Raw genomic sequence first — 24,684 nt, 5'->3', positions numbered from 1 at the left:
TTCAAATGTGTTTTTGCAAAATGTAGCCTGGTTTGGATGTTTTTCTTCATAAGAAAAGGCTTTCGACTTGCCACTCTACCCATAGCCCAGACATATGAAGAATACGGGAGATTGTTGTACCACACAGCCAGTACTTGCCAGATATTCCTGCAGCTCCTTTAATGTTGCTGTATGCCTCTTGGTAGCCTCCCAGACGAGTTTTCTTCTCGTCTTTTCATAAATTTGGAGGGAAGTCCAGTTCTTGGTAATGTCACTGTTGTGACATATTTTCTCCACTTGATGATGACTGTCTTCACTGTGTTCCATGGTATATCTAATGTCTTGGAAATTCTTTTGTACCCTTCTCCTGACTGATACCTTTTAACAATGAGATCCCTCTGATGTTTTGGAAGCTCTCTGTGGACCATGGCTTTTGCTGTGGGATGCGACTAACAAAATTTCCGGTAAGACCAACTAGAGAAGCTGAACTTTATTTGGGGTTAATCAGAGGCACTTTAGGGCCCCCTGCACACGATCAGGATTGCGTGCGGATTTTCCGTGCGGATTTGCGTGCGGAAAATCCGCACCGTAGGTCATGTCCATTGTATTCTATGAGAATTTGAAATTCTCAATGCACACGATTTTGACCTGCGGTGCGGATTTTAAAATCCGCGACATGTCAATTAATTTTTTTTTTCCTGACCGGATTTTCTTTATTCACTTAGTGAAATCCGCATGCGGAAAATCCGCACCGAATCCGCACCAAATCCGCACGCAAATCCGTATGCAAATCCGCACCAATTAATGCGGATTGACCGCACGGATTTGCCTGCGGATTTCAGTGCGGATTCTCCGCACATGAATCCTGATCGTGTGCATGTAGCCTAAATGATGGCAGGTGTATGCTGACTCCTATTTAAAGGGTTTCTATCACTTCCTATCACATATTTAGGTGTCAGACACTAGCGATCCGCTAGTGTCTGCTCTAACAAACCATCCTAATATGATAGGTTTTGGGGCAGCCGTTTTGCTAAAATAACAACTTATATCTATATGCTAATGAGCCTCTAGGTGCTATGGTGGCGTCATTAGCACCTAGAGGCTCCGTCTACCTTCATAAAATGTGGCCGCCCAGCGCGTCCCTCCAGCCCGCCCATCTCCTGCTGAATGCGATCCTCTCCGTGCGCGTCTCTGTTCTGCGCATGCGCAGTGAATGTCTGACGCTTCCCTGCTCAGACATCTCCACTGCGCCTGCGCCGATGACATCATAGTGCTTCGAGGAACAGGCGCAGTGGAGATGTCTGAGCAGGGAAGCGGTCAGACATTCACTGCGCATGCGCAGAACAGAGACGCGCACGGAGAGGATCGCATTCAGCAGGAGATGGGCGGGCTGGAGGGACGCGCTGGGCGGCGGCAGTTTAGGAAGGTAGACGGAGCCTCTAGGTGCTAATGACGCCCCCATAGCACCTAGAGGCTCATTAGCATATAGATATAAGTTGTTATTTTAGCAAAACGGCTGCCCCAAAACCTATCATATTAGGATGGTTTGTTAGAGCAGACACTAGCGGATCGCTAGTGTCTGACACCTAAATATGTGATAGGAAGTGATAGAAACCCTTTAACATGATTTTGAATGTGATTGCTTAATTCTGAACACAGTTATAAGAGGGTGTGCATACTCATGCAACCACATTATTTTAGTTTATTTAGTTTTCTTCCCTCCACCTAAAAGATTTCAGTTTGTTTGTCAATTTAATTGTACAGTTTATAGGTCACATTAAAGGTGGAAAAAGTTCTGAAATTATTTATCTTTGTCTCATTTTTTTACATCACAGAAATCTGACATTTTAATAGAGGTATGTAGACTTTTTATATCCACTGCATGTATGTATCTGTTGTTTCTGAGCTGGTAGATGTAGACTGGTTGTAATGATTTTGTTCCCATATAGTATACATAGAGAGAGGATATTCTTCTTCATAGCTGTCTCTCATTCACTTAGGCCCCTTTCGCACGAGCGTGACGGATTAGGTCCAGATGTGTTCAGGGTGCGTTCAGGGAAACTGGCACCATTTTGCAAGCAAGTACAGTCAGTTTTGTCTGCAATTGCATTCAGTTGTTCAGTTTTTTCCACGCCAGGGCAATGCGTTTTGATGCGTCTTTCACGCACGTGATAAAAAAACTGAAGGTTTAGGCTACTTTCACACTAGCGGCACAGACCTCCGGCAGGCTGTTCCGTCAGGTGAACAGCCTGTCGGATCAGTCCTGCTGCTAGTGAACGTGTGCCCCGGACGGCCGCTCCGTCCCCATTGACTATAATAGGGGCAGGGCGGAGTTCCGGCGGAGGCACGGCAGCGTACGGCGAGAGGCTGCCGGAATAAATGTCGGACATGTCGTAGTTTTATTCCGACAGCCTCTCGCCGTGCGCTGCTGTGCCTCTGCCGGAATTCCGCCCCTGCGCTCACTATAGTCAATGGGAACGGAGCGGCAGTCCGGGGGCACACGTTCACTAGCGGCAGGTCGGATCCGACAGGCTGTTCACCCGTGTGAAAATATACAGGTGAAACTCAAAGAATTTGAATATTGTGCAAAGTTCATTTATTTCAGTAATGCAACTTAAAAGGTGAAACTAATATATGAGATAGACTCATTACATGCAAAGCGAGATATTCCAAGCCTTTATTTGTTATAATTTGGATGATTATGGCTTATAGCTTATGAAAACCCAAAGTCACAATTTTGAGGTACCCTTTGCTCAGGGGATATGGATTAATTAGCTGATTAGTGTGACACTTTGAGCCTAGAATATTGAACCTTTTCACAAAACTCTAATTTTAAGCTGCATTAATGCAATTCCTTTTAATTTGCATTACTGAAATAAATGGACTTTTGCACGATATTTTAATTTTTTGAGTTTCACCTGTATATTACAAATGTTCTTATATTCTTTGTCTTTTACCCACCCAAAAAAGTCAAGTACTATACTCTCCTAAGATTGAAGTATCGTATTTGGAATCATGACTAGTAAATTATGCATAATATAGAGAACTTGTGGTAAAATTATCATTTTTAGGCCTCCTGCACACAACAGTATTTTTTCACGGTCCGCAAAACGGGGTTCCATTGGTCCGTGATCAGTGACCGTTTTTTCGTCCGTGGGTCTTCCTTGATTTTTGGAGGATCCACGGACATGAAAAAAAAGTTGTTTTGGTGTCCGCCTGGCCGTGCGGAGCCAAACGGATCCGTCCTGACTTACAATGCAAGTCAATGGGGACGGATCCGTTTGACGTTGACACAATATGGTGCAATTGCAAACGGATCCGTCCCCCATTGACTTTCAATGTAAAGTCAGGAGTTAATATACCATAGGATCTGAGTTTTCTCCAATCCGATGGTATATTTTAACTTGAAGCGTCCCCATCACCATGGGAACGCCTCTATGTTAGAATATACCATCGGATTTGAGTTAGATCGTGAAACTCATATCCGACAGTATATTCTAACACAGAGGCGTTCCCATGGTGATGGGGACGCTTCAAGTTAGAATATCCTACGAACTGTGTACATGACTGCCCCTTGCTTGGCAGCAACTGATCTCTTACAGGGGGCTGTGATCAGCACAATTAACCCCTCAGGTGCCGCACCTGAAGGGGTTAATTGTGCTTATCATAGCCCCCTGTAAGAGATCAGGGGCTGCCAGGCAGCAGGGGGCAGACCCCCCTCCCTCCCCAGTTTGAATATCATTGGTGGCCAGTGTGCGGCCCCCCCGGCCCCCCCTCCCTCCCTCTATTGTATTATCATTGGTGGCCAGTGTGCGCCCCCCCGGCCCCCCCTTCCTCCCTCTATTGTATTATCATTGGTGGCCAGTGTGCGCCCCCCCTCGCCCCCCCCTCTATTGTTTTAATATCATTGGTGGCCAGTGTGCGGCCTCCCCCCCCCCCCCCGATCATTGGTGGCAGCGGAGAGTTCCGATCGGAGTCGCAGTTTAATCGCTGGGGCTCCGATCGGTAACCATGGCAACCAAGACACTACTGTAGTCCTGGTTGCCATGGTTACTTAGCAATATTAGAAGCATCATACTTACCTGCTGCGCTGTCTGTGACCGGCCGGGAGCTCCTCCTACTGGTAAGTGACAGGTCTGTGCGGCGCATTGCTTAATGATCTGTCACTTACCAGTAGGAGGAGCTCCTAGCCGGTCACAGACAGCGCAGCAGGTAAGTAAGATGCTTCTAATATTGCTAAGTAACCATGGCAACCAGGACTACAGTAGTGTCCTGGTTGCCATGGTTACCGATCGGAGCCCCAGCGATTAAACTGGGACTCCGATCGGAACTCTCCGCTACCACCAATGCTCGGGGGGGGGAGAGGGGAGGCCGCACACTGGTCACCAATGATATTAAAACAATAGAGGGGGGGCCGGGGGGGGGCGCACACTGGCCACCAATGATAATACAATAGAGGGAGGGAGGGGGGGCCGGGGGGGGCCGCACTGGCCACCAATGAAATTAAAACTGGGGAGGGAGGGGGGTCTGCCCCCTCCTGCCTGGCAGCCCCTGATCTCTTATAGGGGGCTCTGATATGCACAATTAACAGTTAATTGTGCGGATCACAGCCCCCTGTAAGAGATCGGGTGCTGCCAGGCAGCAGGGGGCAGTCATGTACACAGTTCGTAGTATATTCTAACTAGAAGCGTCCCCATCACTATGGGAATGCCTCTGTATTAGAATATACTGTCGGTTCTGAGTTTTCACGAAGTGAAAACTCACCTCTGAAAAAGCTTTTATGCAGACGGATCTTCGGATCCGTCTGTATGAAAGTAACCTACGGCCACGGATCACGGACGCGGATGCCAATCTTGTGTGCATCCGTGTTCTTTCACGGACCCATTGACTTGAATGGGTCCGTGAACCGTTGTCCGTCAAAAAAATAGGACAGGTCATATTTCTTTGACGGACAGGAAACGCGGATCATGGAGGCGGCTGCAAAACGGTGCATTTTCCGATTTTTCCACGGACCCATTAAAAGTCAATGGGTCCGCGAAAAAAAAAACGGAGAACGGCACAACGGCCACGGGTGCACACAACGGTCGCGTGCAGGAGGCCTAAGAGTCACAGCACTTTAACCAAAATCAGCAGGTTCTAATTTTTCATCAAATTTTTGCATATTGTTATTAATAAAAGGTCCATCCATATTCAATTCAACATACTTCTCTAGGTGTGAGTGACCAATACACCCAGATACCTGAACTGATTTGGACCACCCTCAATTAAAAGCAGCATCTCACATTCTAGAGAAAGAAGAGCATATTTCTGCCAATTCACCATATGACCATACCTATGCTCGTTAGCGATTATCTGCGGGATTCTCGGGCCGTGTAAAGGTGTGAGATAACGATAGTGCATGTTGGATACATATGCGTGCTTGGCCAGACATGCATATGTATGGGAGGATCGGAAGAGATAGCTATTGGACAAATGCTTGTTAACAGCTATCTCATGTACATTATCTCACAACCCTTAAATTTTTTAAAATATTTTATTATACCTTTTCATGGGACACTGAAGATATGACAAAGTGTAAATATGGTGTGCCCTCAAAATAACTCAACACACAGCCATTATTTTCTAAACTGCTGGCAACAAAAGTGAGTACACCCCTAAGTGAAAATGGCCAAATTGTGCCAAAGGTGTCAATATTTTGTGGTCACCATTATTTTCCAGCACTGCCACAACTCTCTTGGGCATGAAGTTTACTAGAGCTTCATAGGTTGCAACTGGAATCCTCTTCCACTCCTCCATGACAACATCACAGAGCAGGTGGATGTTAGAGACATTGCGCTCCTCCACCTTCCGTTTAAGGATGCCCCACAGATGCTTAATAGGGTTTAGGTCTAGAGACATGTTTGGCCAGTCCAGCACCTTTACCCTCAGTATTTTTAGCATGGCTGTGGTAGTCTTGGAGATGTGTTTGGGGTCGTTATCATATTGGAATACTACCCTGCGGCCCTTTTTCCGAAGGGGGGTGATCATGCTCTGCTTCAGTATGTCACAGTATATGTTGGCATTCATGGTTCCCTCAATGTAGCTCTCCAGAGCCAGCAGCACTCATGCAGCCCCAAACCATGACACTCCAACCACCATGCTTTACTATAGGCAAGACATACTTGTCTTTATACTCCTCCCCTGGTTGCCGCCACACATGCTTGACACCATCTGAACCAAATAAGTTTATCTTGGTCTCATCAGACCACAGGACATGGTTCCAGTAATCCATGTCCTTAGTCTGCTTGTCTTCAGAAAATAGTTTGTGGGCTTTCTTGTGCATGGGACGACAGCCATGCAGACCATTTTGATGCAGTGTGCGGCCACCATGCTGCAGCTCATTTTAACGATGTTGGCAATCTTCTTATAGCCTTGGCCATCTTTTTGTAGAGCAACAATTCTTTTCTTTTCACATCCTCAGAGAGTTCTTTGTCATGAGGTGCCATATTGAACTTCCAGTGACCAGTATGAGAGAGTGTGATAGTGATAACACCAAATTTAGTACAGTGGCTTCCCATTCACACCTGAGACACCGGGAAGGGAAAATGACTAATTGGGCACAATTTGGCCATTTTCACTTAGGGGTGTACTCACTTTTGTTGCCAGCGGTTTAGACATTAATGGTTGTGTGTTCAGTTTTTTTTGAGGGCACACCAAATTTACACAATTTTACAAGCTGTGACATTGAATCAATGTACAAGCTTTACATTGTATCAAAGTGTCATATCTTCAGTGTTGTCCCATGAAAAGATATAATAAAATATCAACAATAATGTGAGGTATGTACACACTTTTGTGAGATAATGTATATGGCCAGCTTTAATCAAAAGCTCATTTCAGATGTATAAAATCAAGAAATTCTGCTGACACCTTTACGGCTTAGAATTCAATACTCCTTCCCCACCAACAATTGTGCTAATTGCAGAGTTATCCATTTGCCCCTGGATTAATCTAGCCAGCCATTTTGAAGATGTGCTTCCAACCCTGTTTCTAGCTTTTTTTTTTATTAACTATAGTTTTGTGCCTTTTGATGGAGCATATTTTTAAGATGTCTTGCTGTTTTACCCATATTTCTTTGTTATCATAAGAAGGATTGGCAATATGATTCCTTATAGTTTCCTGAATTTTTAGGCTCAGGCCACCCGTAAGCAACCTTGAATCCCCTTCAAAATTCTTAATCTCACTAGTACAAATGCCTGTGATATAAGCTTTGAGTGCATGTCATACAATAATAACTCCCGAATATCTATTCTTTTCAACAAATTCTGAAATGTCCTGATCTAGTTGTATTTTGTTTCCCAGCAGGACGATTTTCATAAAGAATAGTCTTTTTAGTTCCCAGCATCTACATATAGGATAACAGTAAGATGATCATAGAGGGATCTGGGACCTAGTTTCATTTTATAAATTACTGAGAGACATTTGCCCAGATTTAATAATTTGTCTGCACCACAAATCTGTCTAAAAGTGGTGCAAATTGACGCAATCTATTGTTTCTATACTTCTTTTCCGTCGTGCTCAAGAAGGGAGTGGAGCTTAGTGGAAAGGGGCAGGGCCTAAGATGCTGTATTTTCCATAAAATGTGTGCTAGAATTCTGGCATTAAAATCTGTCTCAAAATAATGCAATCAATAGTTGGAAGAGAGTAAGAGAAAAGTATTAGTCCATGCCCCAGCATTATCACCCTGAGCAACTGTGATATATCTGGTGCTGGTCTAGACAGCCCATCTAAGTTTACACCATCTTTTGGATTAGTAAATCCGGGACATTGTATTATGTTAATGGAAAAACATATAAAACCACCACCCACACAGTATGCTCCAATAACTTAGCAAACTTAGTACCACCAGAATAGCCATACCTCTTCACACTCAACTTATTGCACAATTATACCAATCCCTCTCTATATCCATAACTCTATTAAAATCCTGAACAAAAAAGGGGCCATAAAGACCTTCCATCTATCAGTCTGAAGAAAAGCTAATGGATCCAGTTAGGAGGCTGGTGGTAGATACATATTTGTCAATAACTAACCCATCAAGTGCACAGCCCAAAAAACATATCTTTCCCAGTATCAATCAGGTCATCAAAAAATTTAATTCTAATTTTCCTATGGACTAATATTGATACTGAGCATTTTTAGATACCTAACCTTTAGCCAATAGAACTGAACTACAGTTTTTCCTGCAGAAGAACATGCAAGGGAGGATATGATTGCACAAGTTTCAATAATGCTGGTCTCTTAAGACAATCCTAAGATTCCATGGAAAAAACACACCATTTAAAGAAAACTCGGATCCACCATTTAATATGTAAAACATCCTGTTTTAAACCAAATTAGTAAATCGAGAATTATTTCATACATTTTAACATGTGAAACAGAAAACATAATTGATCCTCATTTATCAAACATGTCTAATACAATAAATAAAATTATTGTGCAAAGCAATCAATCACAGAACAGTTTAAGAAATGATAGCGTTCTCACTAGTTTCTGTTGGCTCAGGAGGTAGATGGAGTGTGAAGTAGAGGGTGCCACTTACGGAGGGGGGTAGGTCAATTAGCAACTGCCTTAAAAGTTTTTTTTACCAATTAGTGTATAATAAAGAACAATAGGGATTGGTGGGGAAAAGTGCAACAATGACAACTATCATGCTGAAACTACCATCTTCATACCTAAAGATCTTGTCCTACCCCTGTTGTCATGGAAAGGATAGTTTTTTTTAAAATTAGATTTGATCATTTTCTAATATTATTTAGTTACAGTCATTTCAGATGAGACAATGAGATATAACTAGAAAAAGCTTGTACAGTAGTTGATCTATAATAATAACAATAATCTTTATCTATATAGCACCATCATATTCTGCAGCGCTTTACAATCAGATCTATGAAACAGTTGACATGATGACTTACTTGATAATACTTTCTGGAATCTGCACATGTTCCATCGGAATCAACTCCCTGAGCTCAGCTAGACTGGAGACATACTTTATTTTGCTGCTGAACTTGGAGCTGAGAGAAAAAATATATTTAAGTATCGAAATACAGTATTAATCAGTTATTCCTAATGCCACATTTGAGCACATTTATTAATATTGCCTAACAAAGACACTATAAACCTAGAGGAGACAGAAGATGAACCAAATTCATCCTCGTGGTGCATGCAATGTGGTAGATTTGATAGATACTGTATGCTAGATTTTTTTTAATTCTTAGTAAACCTGGTTGCCTTTAGATCAGTATTTTGCTCCAAGATTGTGGTGCAAATAATTAAAGGGGTTAGACACTCTGGCTACTTGGGAGCAATGTGTATATAAGATGATTATGTGGCACTTACTAATATAGCCTTTGTTGAAATTCTGTGCCATTTTCTACATTTCATAAGGTATGCCCCCTCGTTTTGCCAAATTTGTTGTACTGTCCACAGGGAGGTCCTGTCTAAAAAATGGCTTGCTGATGGAGAGTCATGTGACCCAGGCAAATTACCTCCATTTGATGTCTCCTCCATTCAAATATACTGCACCTGCCATCTGCACTTGCACTGCTGGAAATTTAGTGAAGGTGCAGTGTTTGAATGGAGAAGACTGAATGATCTGGTCACAGTACCCTCCATCAGCGGCCATTTTATAAACAGCAAACAGCACTAAAGATTTGCAAAACAAGGTGGCATACATTATGAAATATAGAAAATGGTGCAGAATTTCAACAAAGACTATATTAGAAGTGCTATATATACACATTGGTCAACAGTAGCCAGAAAGTGGCCAACCTCTTTAATAACTTTGGCACATTTTAGGACTCCATTTAGTCACTCCCATTTGGAAAGTGACAAGTGAGGCACAAAAAGTATCTACAACATGTAGCAAAATGTGGTGAACAATAATGGCTACGTTTGTCTTAGTAAATTTGCCCCATTATTTTAATCTAAAGGTTAAGGCCTCATGCACACGACCGTTGTGTGCACCCGTGGCCCGTTGTGCCGTTTCTCCGTTTTTTTTTTTCGCGGACCCATTGACTTTCAATGGGTCCGTGGAAAAATCGGAAAATGCAACCGTTTTGCAGCCGCTTCCTGATCCGTGTTTCCTGGCCGTGAAAATAATATGACCTGTCCTATTTTTTTCACGGCCAACGGTTCTCACGGACCCATTCAAGTCATGGGTCCGTGAAAGAACACGGATGCACACAAGATTGGCATCCGTGTCCGTGATCCGTGGCCGTAGTTTAGTTTTTATACAGACGGATCCGAAGATCCGTCTGCATAAAAGCTTTTTCAAAGCTGAGTTTTCACTTCGTGAAAACTCAGAAACCGACAGTATATTCTAACACAGAAGCGTTCCCATGGTGATGGGGACGCTTCTAGTTAGAATACACTACAAACTGTGTACAAGACTGCCCCCTGCTGCCTGGCAGCACCCGATCTCTTACAGGGGGCCCTGATCAGCACAATTAACCCCTTCAGGTGCGGCACCTGAAAGGGTTAATTGTACTATCATATCCCCCTGTAAGAGATCAGGGCTGCCAGGCAGCAGGGGGCAGACCCTCCCCCCCCCTCCCCAGTTTGAATATCATTGTGGCCAGTGCGGCCCCCCCCCTCCCTCTATTGTAATAATTCGTTGGTGGCACAGTGTGCGCCCCCCCCCCCCCCTTCCTCCCTCTATTGTAATAAATCGTTGGTGGCACAGTGTGCGCCCCCCCATTGGCCCCCCCCCATCTATAGCATTAACAACGTTGGTGGCCAGTGTGCAGCCTCCCATCTCCCCCCCCCCCCCCCCCCATCATCATTGGTGGCAGCGGAGTTCCGATCGGAGTCCCAGTTTATTCGCTGGGGCTCCGATCGTAACTATGGCAACCAGGACGCTACTACAGTCCTCGTTGCCATGGTTACTTAGCAATAGTACAATAGTAGAAGATTATACTTACCTGCTGCTGCGATGTTCGTGTCCGGCCGGGAGCTCCACCTACTGGTAAGTGACAGTGACAGGTCTGTGCGGCGCATTGCTAAATGAACCGTCACTTACCAGTAGGAGGAGCTCCCGGCCGGACACGAACATCGCAGCTCCCAGGTAAGTATGAATCTTGTACTATTGCTAGTAACCCGGCTGCCACCAATGATCGGGGGGGGGGGGGGGGGCGCAAGATGGGAGGCCGCACACTGGCCACCAATGTTGAAATGCTATAGAGGGAGGGGGGCCAATGATTGCCACCAACGATTTATTACAATAGAGGGAGGAAGGGGGGGGGGCGCACACTGTGCCACCAACGAATTATTACAATAGAGGGAGGAAGGGGGGGGGGGAGGCGGGGGGGGGGGCACACTGTGCCACCAACGATTTATTACAATAGAGGGAGGAAGGGGGGGGGGCGCACACTGTGCCACCAACGATTTATTACAATGGAGGAAGGGGGGGGGGCCGCACTGGCCACCAATGATATTCAAACTGGGGAGGGGGGGGTCTGGCCCCTGCTGCCTGGCAGCCCTGATCTCTTACAGGGGGATATGATAGTACAATTAACCCCTTCAGGTTGCGGCACCTGGAGGGTTAATTGTGCTGATCACGGCCCCCTGTAAGAGATCGGATGCTGCTAGGCAGCAGGGGGCAGTCATGTACACAGTTTGTAGTATATTCTAACTAGAAGCGTCCCCATCACCATGGGAACGCCTCTGTGTTAGAATATACTGTCGGAAATGAGGTTTCACGATCTAACTCATATCCGACAGTATATTCTAACATAGAGGGCGTTCCCATGGTGATGGGGACGCTTCAAGTTAAAATATACCATCGGATTGGAGAAAACTCCGATCTGATGGTATAAAAAGGGACTCCGGACTTTACATTGGAAAGTCAATGGGGACGGATCCGTTTGAAATGGCACCATATTGTGTCAACGTCAAACGGATCCGTCCCCATTGACTTGCATTGTAATTCAGGACGGATCCGTTTTGGCTCCGCACGGCCAGGCGGACACCAAAAATGACTTTTTTTTTATGTCCGTGGATCCGCCAAAAATCAAGGAAGACCCACGGACGAAAAAACGGTCACGGATCACGGACCTACGGACCCTGTTTTTGCGGACCGTGAAAAAAAAACGTTCGTGTGCATGAGGCCTTATGGATTCACAACTAAGCACATGGCATTATCTATAGGACATGTTTAATATGCAGGCTATTTAAAAACATTACTTTACAAAGCTTTTATACTTCATTCAGAATTTATACAGGAATCAAAACACATCATAAGGTTTTTCCAGATTTGTATAGCACCAACATCTCCCAAATAAAGGATCAGGGGTTAAAAAATGGAACCCAGACCTCTGAGAGCAAGATGGTGCTTAGCATTCTCACCAGAATAACTTGCACTTGCTGAGTTTGAATTTGGAACTGACTACAAGCCTTATTGTTCATAACTATAGAAGAATTTCAAAAGGTCATAAAAATACAATAAATGGGGGGCGTGGCTTGGCCGCTGAGAGGAATGGCCGCTTGATCATGCAGCTCCTGCACCACAGCGATCACATTGAGCTCCTCAGAGCTACTATTACTCCCATCTTCGCTTCCCTGCCGTTATTGAAGCTGGACACCCTCCTGGTCACAATGGGGAAGTCTAAAAGGCAGGTTACCTAAACTACAAAGCGGGAATTTGGACGGCTTCTTTGAAAGGGGCCCAGCTAAAGATGGTGCCGGCTCCCGCACCGGAGCTTACCCTCCTTCTCCTCACAACAGCTCATCGCCGAAGCGCAGCTCCGTCTCACAGTCGCCTCCCCTGGAGCCCAATGCCTTCTCTTTGAATGAAGTAGAGTTCCCCTCGCTTCCTCCGACCCCAAGTGATATCCGTGATCCGAGGCTATGACTTCACAAAATGGCGCCACCGCAGACCACTCTGGGCCCTCACCTTCCTCTAGTCCTCAGAAGCAGAGGCCGCGGCTGGAGTCCTCTCATTCTCCTGAGGTCAGTACTGTGACATGGGTGCAAGCATTAGAGACCCCCATAGCGGTCCGTATAATCGCATATCAGACCTCAAACAAACCGCTATGCGAAGATTCAATTAAAAATATGCTCCTAGCCCTACATCAGTCAATATGCGCAGACATGGCAGGGTTGATTAACCCTTAGCGGCCAAGGTTAAAGAGACAGAGAGCAAACTTCTGCATGTGGAAAGCAAGATGGCAGAATTTGCGGCCTCACAAAACAACATAATAGATGCCCATAATGATTTGGCAGATGAACTTGAGACCATTAAAAGCAAAATTGCTGATATGGAAGATCGTTCCAGAAGGAACAATGTGAAGTTCCGGGGTATCCCGGAAGATGTGGCACCCCGAGATTAACAGTCATACCTCAAAAGCCTTATCAAAACGCTGCTACCAAGAATCCCTGTCCCTGACATGATTATAGACAGGGCCCATAGGATCCCGAAACCATCTCATCTTAGTGCTGATTGTCATGGTCTTACCTTCTTGCTGTTCTCCTTCGTTTGACATGTGCTGGCGGCCATCTTGGTTTCTGGTTTCTTGTAGCCTTCACCCTGCGGCTCCTCCTTCCCACTGGGAGGAGCTGGATGCCTAGCTCATATATATAGGAGGTCTGTGGCTTCAGTTCCTTGCTTGGTCCTCTTGTGTTCACATGCTTCTAAGACTGCTGCTGCTTCTGGTTCCTGATCCTGGCTTCGTCTGACTACCCTTCTGGTTCCTGATCCTGGCTTCGTCTGACTACCCTGCTGGTTCCTGATCCTGGCTTCGTCTGACTACCCTGCTGGTTCCTGATCCTGGCTTCGTCTGACTACCCCTCTGGTTCCTGACCTCTGGCTTCGCAAGACTCTGCTCGGTTTCACCATCCGTTTGGACTTTTGCTTTACAGCTTTATTTTCAATAAAGCCTTCTTATTTTCTCTTATCTCTTGTTGTACGTCTGGTTCATGGTTCCGTGACATTAGGACCAAGCCATGACTTCTGACGGTACAGGGCCATCCTCGCTACCCACGCTGGTTGCCAGACTTGATCAGCAGGATCACCTGTTGGGTCGGTTCGCTGTGGCGTTGCAAACCCTGCTTGAACGCACGGCTCATTTCGCTCCCGTTGCCGATGGGTCGGTTGTCGCTCCTGGGCTCGCTCCTACTGCCGCTCCGGTTGTTGCGCCAGAGTCTACCCGACACCTGTTGTTGCGCCTGCGGTGTTTCGGGGTATGACCGGTTCTGCCCCTCTTCCACGGCGCTTTGGGGGAGAGCCAACTCAGTGCCGAGGTTTCCTTAACCAGGTGGGCATTTATTTCGAGTTGCTGCCACATGCCTTTCCTACTGAGAGATCAAAGGTGGGCTTCTTGATCTCGCTGCTCTCGGACAAGGCCTTGGCCTGGGCCAGCCCTTTATGGGAGAACAACAATCCGGTGGTTGCCGAGTTTTTCCGGTTTTGTTGCTTCTCTTCGGAAGGTATTCGATGTGCCGGCTCGTGCTGCCTCTGCTGCGAAGCTCCTTATGTCCATCAGACAGGGTTCACGATCCGTAGCTGAATACGCCATTGAGTTTCGTACCCTGGCAGCAGAGGTGGGCTGGAATAATGAGGCTCTGGTCGCTGCTTTCTCTCATGGTCTCTCGGATGCCTTGAAGGATGAGGTTGCAGCTAAGGACCAACCAGTTGAGCTCGAGTCTCTTATTTCTTTCCTGATTTTGATTGACACCAGACTCAGGGAGAGACCTTCCTTTAAGGAGAACCTGGTCTTCTAACAGATTGGTGCCTACGTTTGCTGTCCCACCCGTGCCTCCCTCTCCTCCCACGCCTCCTGGGGATGACTTGTCTGGGGGTGAACCCATGCAGCTGGGGTTTGCTCGCCTGTCCGAGGGGGAGAGGGCACTCCGGAGACGCGAGGGCCGATGCATGTACTGTGGTCTCGGTGGGCATTTTCGGTTGGCATGTCCGAACCGTCCGGGAAAACGCTCGTACCTGAGATCCTGTCGGGGGCAGATCTTGGGTGGAGGTCTCCTCGTCCCCGGTTTCCCGTGTTGACAAACCACTGATCACTGTTGTCCTCTCCTGGGTCGGGGGCTCGGTGACGACCCAGGCGTTGGTGGACTCTGGTGCTGGTGGTTTGTTCATTGATAGTGTGTTCGCTGCCGCCAATTCCATTCCTCTGCAGGCTCGAGGTTCCCCACTGGCTCTTGAGGCGATAGACGGCAGACCCCTTCTGCCGCCACACGTGACTCATGAGACCCTTCCAGTGGGGATAGCCATTGGTGCCGTTCACAGAGAGTCGGTCTGCCTCCAGGTTATTTCGTCTCCACACTACTCGGTGGTCTTGGGGTACCCCTGGCTCCAGAAGCATAATCCGACTTTCGATTGGAGATCGGTCGAGATCCTCTCGTGGTCACCGCAGTGTGGGGCTAGTTGCATCCATGGGTCTGTCAAGTTGCTGTGTACTTCCTCGGACTCTCTGTTGCCTCCTGATACGAGGAGTACCGGGATGTATTCGATAAGGTGCGCGCGGTTGCCCTACCTCCGCACCGCCCATACGATTGTGCCATAGAGTTACAATCTGGTGCCGTTCCTCCTCGTGGCAAAGTCTATCCACTGTCGGTAGCGGAGAATGAGGCCATGGAGGAGTACGTGAGGGAGGCGCTTTCACGCGGACACATTCGCAATTCTTCGTCCCCGGCAGGGGCTGGATTTTCTTTGTGAAAAAGAAGGGCGGTGAGTTGAGGCCTTGCATCGATTACAGGGGTCTCAATCGCATCACGATCAAGAACGCTTACCCGATACCCTTGATTTCCGAGCTGTTCGATCGCCTTAAAGGGGCCACGGTCTTTACCAAACTCGACCTGAGGGCGGCATATAACCTGGTAAGGATCAAGGCGGGCGATGAGTGGAAGACCGCGTTTAACACCAGGACCGGTCATTATGAATCCTTGGTTATGCCCTTTGGGTTGTGCAATGCGCCCGCAGTCTTCAGGAATTCATCAACGATGTTTTCCGTGACCTGTTGCAGCAGTGTGTGGTGGTCTATTTGGATGATATCTTGGTATCATTATGAAATCCATGGAGGGCCCACATTCTGGATGTCAGACGAGTGTTGCAACGGTTACGAGAGAACAAGCAGTTCGGTATGCTTGAGAAATGCGAATTTCACCGATCCCAGGTAACCTTCTTAGGTTACATCATTTCCGCGGAGGGGTTCTCCATGGATCCTGAGAAGGTTTCGGCTGTCTTACAGTGGCCCCAGCCCAGTGGTCTTCGTTCCCTGCAGCGCTTTTTGGGCTTCGCCAATTATTATCGGAAGTTCATCAGGGACTTTTCCATGCTGGCCAAGCCTCTCACGGATCTGGACCAGGAAGGGCAGTAATTCCCAGGTCTGGCCGCTCGAGGCCATCCGAGCTTTTGAGGCCCTAAAGTCCGCCTTTGTATCGGCTCCGATTCTGTCGCATCCCAACCCTGGGTTGCCCTTTGTCCTCGAGGTGGACGCGTCTGAGGACGGAGTAGGCGCCCTTCTGTCTCAGCGTAGAACACAGAGGGTCCTCTGCTTCCTTGTGGGTTTTACTCCCGGAAACTGTCTTCCGCGGAGTGCAACTATCAGATTGGTGACAGGGAGGTATTGGCCATCGTGCAGGCCCTTAAAGAATGGAGGCACTTGCTCGAGGGTTCGGTGGTTCCGGTTCTCATCCTGACGGACCATAAGAATCTGACCTACCTTTCTGAGGCAAGAGATTGACACCACGTCAGGCCAGATGGGCTCTGTTCTTGTCACGTTTTAATTACGTGGTCTCCTACCTACCCGGTTCCAAGAACATCAGGGCGGATGCCTTATCACGGCAGTACTCTGAGCTGTCCAGGGAGGAGTCGATTCCGACTTCGGTCATACCTCCGAATCAGATCCTGGCCGCCATTCGCACCAGCCTGACCTCTCCCCTGGGTGAGCAGATTTTGGCGGCTCAATCTGGTGCTCCCTCTGGGAGACCCAACGGCAGATGTTTTGTGCCTGAGGAGTTGCGCACTCGGTTTGTTGCGAACCTACCATAACTCCAAGACCGCGGGGCATCCTGGAAAGAATCAGCTGTCCAGGGCTGTTTCACGTCTGTTCTGGTGGCCTTCCCTACGTTCCGACATCGCCGCATATGTAGCGGCATGCTCCGTTTGTGCCCAGAGTAAGTCCCCTCGGCACCTTCCGTTGGGCCCTTCTGCAACCCATAGCCACCGGGGAGCGCCCATGGTCACACCTGGGGATGGATTTCATTGTGGACCTCCCTGCATCCCGAGGCCATACGGTCATTCTCATGATTGTGGATCGGTTTTCCAAAATGTGCCACTGTGTTCCTCTCAAGAAGTTACCCTCTGCACAAGAGTTGGGCCACGATTTTTGCCAGGGAGGTCTTCCGGTTGCACGGTTTGCCCAAGGAGATTGTGTCGGATCGGGGGAGTCAGTTTGTGTCCAGGTTCTGGCGCGCCTTTTGCTCCCAGTTGGGGATTCATCTCTCCTTCTCCTCGGCCTACCACCCTCAGTCCAATGGGGCCGCAGAACGATCCAATCAGGCCTTGGAGCAATTCCTTCGTTGCTATTGTCTCCGATCACCAGACATTTGGGTTGACCTCCTGCCTTGGGCTGAGTTTGCCAGGGAACACGGCGGTGAACTCTTCCTCTGGGACGTCTCCCTTCATGGCCAATTATGGGTTCCAACCTGCCGTGTTACCGGAGGTATTCTCTCCCCAGGATATTCCGGCTGTGGAGGATCACCTTTCCGTCCTACGTGCTTCTTGGGTACAGATCCAGAAGTCCCTTGAGGGTCTCTGCGCAGCGCCAGAGACTCCAGGCTGATCGCAGACGAGCGCCTGCTCCTTCCTACCAGGTTGGAGAGCCGTGTATGGTTGTCCACCCGCAACCTCAACCTTCGAGTGCCCACTCCCAAGCTGGCGCCTCGCTTTGTTGTGGTCCCTTCCGAGTGCTTTCGCAGGGTAAACCCGGTATCGCTATGCCCTTGCGCTTCCTCCTGGCATGCGGATCTCCAACTTGTTTCATGTCTCCCTGTTGAAGCCACTGGTGTGTAATCGTTCACTTCCTCGGTTTCCTCGGCCTCGTCCGGTCCAAGTGGGCAATCGTGAGGAATATGAGGTGAGCAATATCCTGGACTCACGCCTGGTCTGCGGTCGGTTGCAGTTTTTGGTCCATTGGCGTGGTTTGGTCCAGAGGAGCGTTCCTGGGTTCCCTCCGCAGATGTCCATGCTCCTGCCTTGCTCCGAGCCTTCCACGCACGCTTCCCTCAGAAACCGTTTTGTGCTCCGCGGAGGAGGGGCCCTTGAGGGGGGGGTACTGTCATGGTCATACCTTCTTGCTGTTCTCCTTCGTTTGACATGTGCTGGCGGCCATCTTGGTTGCTGGGTTTCTTGTAGCCTTCCACCCTGCGGCTCCTCCTTCCCACTGGGAGGAGCTGGATGCCTAGCTCATATATATAGGAGGTCTGTGGCTTCAGTTCCTTGCTTGGTCCTCTTGTGTTCACATGCTTCTAAGACTGCTGCTGCTTCTGGTTCCTGATCCTGGCTTCGTCTGACTACCCTTCTGGTTCCTGACCTCTGGCTTCGTCTGACTACCCTGCTGGTTCCTGATCCTGGCTTCGTCTGACTACCCTGCTGGTTCCTGATCCTGGCTTCGTCTGACTACCCCTCTGGTTCCTGACCTCTTGGCTTCGCAAAGACTCTGCTCGGTTTCACCATCCGTTGGACTTTGCTTTACAGCTTTATTTTCAATAAAGCCTTCTTATTTTCTCTTATCTCTTGTGTTACGTCTGGGTTCATGGTTCCGTGACACTGATGTCCCAAGAGACACTTTGGCTCGCATTCACTTTTTCCATACTAAGGAGGCTTGATGCTAGCAGCCAGGAATTTTGATCAGTTACCTGCTCCCTTTCAATCAGTCAGGCTCTTCGCTGACCTCTCTATGGCGACACTACGACAAAGAAGGGAATTACAATCAGTCACCCTTGCTCTCAGGGACAATGACATTCAATATAAGTGGGGCTACCCACAAAAATGACTGATCCGGAGGAATGGCAAGACCCACATGGTGAAGTCCGTTGCAGATGGTCACGATCTACTCCAATCCTGGGACATTCAGATCTCATCGGAAAAGCGTGGAAATCGTCGCCGGAATGACCCTCCAAGCTCATCCGGAATACGGGACACTTAACTCCCTCAACAGGACCAATACTGGTCCAGATTACGGGTGTCCTCCATGGTATCTTACTGCTAACCAAGTATGGTCTAAGGGAATGTAGGAAGGTTTTTGCACTAATTGTATGGGGCCAATTGTTCAATTCCTTTCCATGTTTGGGTGCAGATTGTATACTTGAATATCTCTCAGCCTCACTTGTGGACTTACGCCACCGAAACTGCACAGACGGATATTGACCGCCTGGAATTGTGTTACTACCCTATCACTTCTCCTGCTGTTTCTCCCATACTCCACCTATAGCCCTTCTCTTGCTAAATCGCCAATTATTTTACTGTGGCCGAAAAATCTGCCTTTTGTTAGACAGCAGTTTACTGTTTATAAGGTTGATTAGTTAACTGTCTACTGATTGTTTATCCGTCTAGGAGATTGGAGCCTCCCCTCAATCATATGGGTCTAAAAATGTTATCGTTAAATGCTAAAGGGCTTAACTGCCCCCAAAAGAGATCCTATGTTTGGCGGGAGGCAGCCAAGGCCGGAGCGGACTTTGTTTGTATTCAAGAGACCCATTTATTGCAAGAGGACGCTAAACGAATCCACCATCGCTCCTTTCCTCATATACTGCACTCTCATTTCAGCAAGAAGTCTAGGGGGGTGTTCATTGCTGTCAAGGACACAGTTGCCTTCAATACCATCTCGTCCAAAGTGGATCCTAATGGCCGATACATCATCCTGGTATGTTCTGTTAACAACATTATTTACACTCTAGTCAACATTTATGCACCCAATGACCACCAAATCACCTTTCTACGCAAATTACTGAAACGGGTAAATTATCTGAAACAAGGGAAAATTATCCTCTGTGGTGACTTTAACACGATAATGGATCAGTCATTGGATTCTACTTGCCCATCAAGACGTTTGGGGGGTGGGGTAGCCTCTCTGTTACATTCAGAGGGTCTAATAGATATCTGGAGAGCCCAACATAGTGTGGAGAGGGACTATACCTTCTTCTCACCGCCTCACCTTTCATATTCCCGTATTGATATGTTTTTAGTAGATCACGCCACCCTCACTGCATGCAATATCCATGGATATTGGACTTAATAAATGGTCTGATCATGCTTCAATAACATTGACCCTAGAGAATCTTACCAATCCCCAAGAGCCCCCATTTGGCGTAATGACACATCTCTATATTCTAATCCAGAGTCAGTTAAAGAGCTTTCTAATGAATTACGAGAAATTTTTCACTTTTATATGATGGCTCTGTCTCGGATAAGTATATTCTGTGGCAGACTCATAAAGCATTCATAAGGGGTTCCCTGATTAAACTGAAACACAAAATGAGGAAAATTAGGGAAAAAAAAATTTCTCAATTACTTAAGATCATTGCTGACCTTGAGAGTCTTAACAAGAAATCGCCTACAACTCAAACACATCCACCTCACTTAGGATAGAGAGGGGACAAATTGAGAAACCTGTTATCCCACAACTATTCCAAATCCTGCTAAGACTTAAATCGAGATACTATGCCCAGGGAAATAGAGCAGGTAAACTCTTAGCCAACCAAATCAAAATTCAACAATATCCAAAACGAAAATTCCATTTCTCATTCACCCATCTCTAAAGCCAAGTTGCTTGACCCTAGAGACATTGCGGAACAATTCCGTAACTATTATCACACCCTCTATAACCTTAAAGACACCGTTACTTTACCAAATAATTACCCAAGCTTAGTGGAGGACTTCCTGGCACATTCCGATTTACCTACCCTCTCCTCTTCACAGCTACAATCCTTAAATGCCCCACTCACACCCACAGACTTCAAAAGTTAATCACAGCACAGGCAAATCCGCAGGGCAAATCCCCAGGCCCGGACGGTTTGTCAAATGAATACTATAGGCATTTCCTTCCCATACTATACCCTCATATTTTGGATATTTTTAATCGTGCTCTTGAAGGGACCCCATTTCCTTTTGAGATGCTTACGGCCCTAATTGTCACATTGCCTAAACCTGGTGAATCCCCAGATGTACCTCAAAATTTCAGACCAATTTCATTACTCAATTCGGACATAAAAATATTCGCCAAATTAATAGCAACAGACTGTCACCCAGTACTACCTTTCCTAATCAAAGATGACCAAACAGGGTTGTTAAAGGCCGCCTATCATCGGACAATACCAGAAGATTGGTGGATCTGTTTCGATTATGCCTGAGCAGAGAGGCCTCCCTATGCTGGCAGTGACGCTGGACGCTGAGAAGGCGTTCGACCGCTACATTGGTCGTTCGCATTCTCGCGTTCTCCAAAGATGGGGTTCAGGGGCAGCATAGTTAATGCCTTCTCCAGTTTATATTATTCTCCCATGGCTAGGATCTGGGTAAACGGGGTGTTATCCGACCCTTTCCGGATTACTAATGGCTCTTGTCAAGGTGCCCACTATCACCCCTCCTGTTTATTTTAGCCCTGGAACCTCTTGCTCAGCACATTAGGAACACTCCCCTCATCCAAGGTGTGGACATAGGTGGACGGGACCACAGAATCTCACTTTATGCAGATGACATCATTCTTACTCTGTCAAACCTCTGTTTTCCCTACGCTTTTGCCTTAGACATCATAACACAATTCGGTACATTATCCTACTATAAATTAATAATTCTAAGTCCCAATGCCCTTCCTCTCAATATCCTTCAAAATGATATAACAGTGTTAAAATCCCAATACCCCTTGACTGGCAAGAATCGAACTTCCCATATTTGGGAATCAAGCTTACATACCCCTGCTCCCTTCCTATACAAGCGAAATTACGAGCGCCTTCTCTCGATCATGTCCTCTGACTTTTCCCAATTTTCCATGAAAAGAAATTTTGTGGTGGGAAGGGTGCGCCCATTCCAGATTATGACTCTGCCTAAACTGATATATATCTTCAGAGCTCTTCCAATCTCGGTCCCTGTACTATTCTTTAAAAGGCACAATCAATCTTATCTAAATATGTATGGAAATCATCCAAACCTAGAATAGCTCAGAAACAACTTTTCCTAAGGAAAAAAGCAGGAGGAATAGGTCTACCCTTTATTAGTGATTATCATAAGGCTATCGGACTGTCGCTAGCCAGGGAATGGTGGATAAAAGATTGTACCAAGGCTTGGCATCAAATTGAATCCCACTCAATTGGCGGAGGTTCCTTGAGAGACCTGTTAATAAGTATTATATGGAATAGGAAGGTCCCTGACCTTATCCTGATGACCACAAAACATACAGGGAAACTCTGGTTACAATTCCATAATATATCCCCAGACTCTAAAGGACACCTTATTCTCTCACTCTGACACCCATACCGTGAATCATTACTCCATGACATTAACCTATCCAGATGGCGCGAGAAGGGGATTGGAAGGGTCTCTCAGCTCATTTCTGCTGACAGGATTCTTCCATTCAATATTATTCAACAACTGTTCCAACTTCCATCCGGCGAGATATTCAATTATCTCAGGATTAAACATTTGCTATACGACCACTCTCAAAGCACCCCCATCCACTCATATGGGGATCCTCCAATTGTACTATTCCCTTATTGAGGAAAGGAGCAACTGGCCGTATCTATGATTTCTTTAGGTGACAAATCTAAGTTTATTAAAACTAAACCTTTCAAAAAGTAGGAACAGGAATTAGGGAGCTCTTTCTCTGAAGATTCCTGGTCACTCGCTATTGGCTTCTTGACTTCCAATTTAAATGTGTAACCCACTACGAGGCGGGTGTCAAGACACATCTAAATTGGTACTTTCGCACCACCCAAAGACCACATATAAATTACCCTTCTAACCTCTCCCTTATGCTGGAGGGGATGTGGGAATGTGGGTTCATTATTCCAAATCCTGTGGTCGTGCCCAATTATTGCTAATTTCTGGAGACAGGTATTTGCGCTACTAGGGAATTGACCAAGTTTTGCAATACCTCCGTCCCCAGACTTGCTCTTTATTTTTAGGCATTCAATAGATACACCCTTCCTACAGACCCATAGTAGGACATGCCTCTACTTAGTGCTAAATTAATTGTAACTCGTCACTGGAAAAGCCTAACCGCCCCTGACATTACAGAAGTGATAATTGGACTTAAATACAACCTGCTGGTACGAAAAGATGCTTCCACCTTCAAATGCTTTCTCCTGTGAAATATGAGTGCACATGGGGCCCCTGGATGACCCATCCGTCGATCTTCCCCGCTAGATTAATCCTCACCTGTACGGATTCCTCTTAATGGAAAAGTCCTAAAATGCTTTTAGCGTCCTCATAGCTGGGTCCCTCCCATAGTTGGGCCTCTTTAAGGGTTGGATCTCTCTTTTTTAGTTTTAGTTTACTTGTAGTTTCCGAGTTAGGTTACTGGAAAATTTACAACTGGCTAGCATCAGCATAGGTAGTCACCTTGTTCCTTAATGAAGACGTTTCTGTCATACCGATAATTACTACTGAAATGAACACAATTGTGAATTCTGGTTTGTACTACTGATGTTATGGAAGCCATTGATACTAATTTCCATGTACTCTCTCTATGTGTACTGTCCTCCACTCCTTTTTATTACAGCACAGTATCTTACATACTATTTGACGATTATATAACTTGTATATGTCTACCTTTGTGGCTGCGACCACTATACTTTATTCTGTTATGCTAAACCCTGCTATACTTTATTGTGAAAATTCATAATAAAAATGATGGAATTAAAAAATACAATAAATGGGGAAATGCTACCATAATCATCTTACATAGAAATCCGCTACACCTCAATCTTGATGGTGTCCAGGGTATCCAGCGTAGTGTTTGGGGCACTGCACAAACTAGCCTGAATTGACCTATTTGGGTATATGCCCCCAAGTTTAATAAAGTCATAAATACATTCTTTTTTATTTTTATTTTAACGTTCCAATCAGGCGTGAACTGTATGTAATTTAGGAATGTCTACTACGTTACCTGGTAAATTTATTTTGTGTCACTGCACAAATTAGCAACAAGATTTCTCCACAACCCTTATGGCTATTTGTATCAGAATTATTGCTGAACTAATGTCAAAAAGTATGGAACACGATATCATCAAAAACTGTAAAACACAGTAAACTTTGGCTCCCCCATTACATACTATAATAGCAGATATTGATAGGATATGCTACAAATGACCCAACAGTTGTCTCTATATCTCCCATAGACTTTAATGAAGAATTACAGGGCATGTGTGGCCTTAACTTCTAGTATAGGGGACTGGGAATGCTTGTTCATGAGAATAGTGATAGTATCAACTAATATGATATCGAACAATGGGTGGGTCAAGTCAATAGATTCATATTTACCTTATGAAAGGACGTGTCACGGCTAATATAGTTCTGATAAACCAAGATGGATGAACGATAATGAATGACTTTAGGTTCTTCCTTAGCCTGTGATAAGGCATAAAGTAGTTAATGCATGTGTGTTGGCCATCCAAGATTTACATCATTTATTACCATAGAAACATTTTTGTGAAACAATC

General features: G+C 46.3%; 1 protein-coding gene across 1 annotated transcript in view; it reads right to left on the bottom strand.

The window, feature by feature from the left end:
* PRUNE2 (prune homolog 2 with BCH domain) overlaps positions 1-24,684 on the bottom strand; it is a 263,046-nt gene that overhangs the window by 48,961 nt on the left and 189,401 nt on the right. The window contains exons 7-8 of the mRNA XM_040417057.1: positions 24,506-24,592; positions 8,934-9,032 (exon numbers count right to left, since the gene is read on the bottom strand). Coding sequence (XP_040272991.1) covers positions 8,934-9,032; positions 24,506-24,592 — 186 coding nt within the window. The remainder of the gene's footprint in view (positions 1-8,933; positions 9,033-24,505; positions 24,593-24,684) is intronic.

The sequence above is a fragment of the Bufo bufo genome, chromosome 2, assembly GCF_905171765.1.
Source record: "Bufo bufo chromosome 2, aBufBuf1.1, whole genome shotgun sequence".
Taxonomy (NCBI): Eukaryota; Metazoa; Chordata; class Amphibia; order Anura; family Bufonidae; genus Bufo; species Bufo bufo.
Note: the sequence above shows the minus strand (reverse complement) of the source record. Positions and strands in the feature narration are given on the sequence as shown.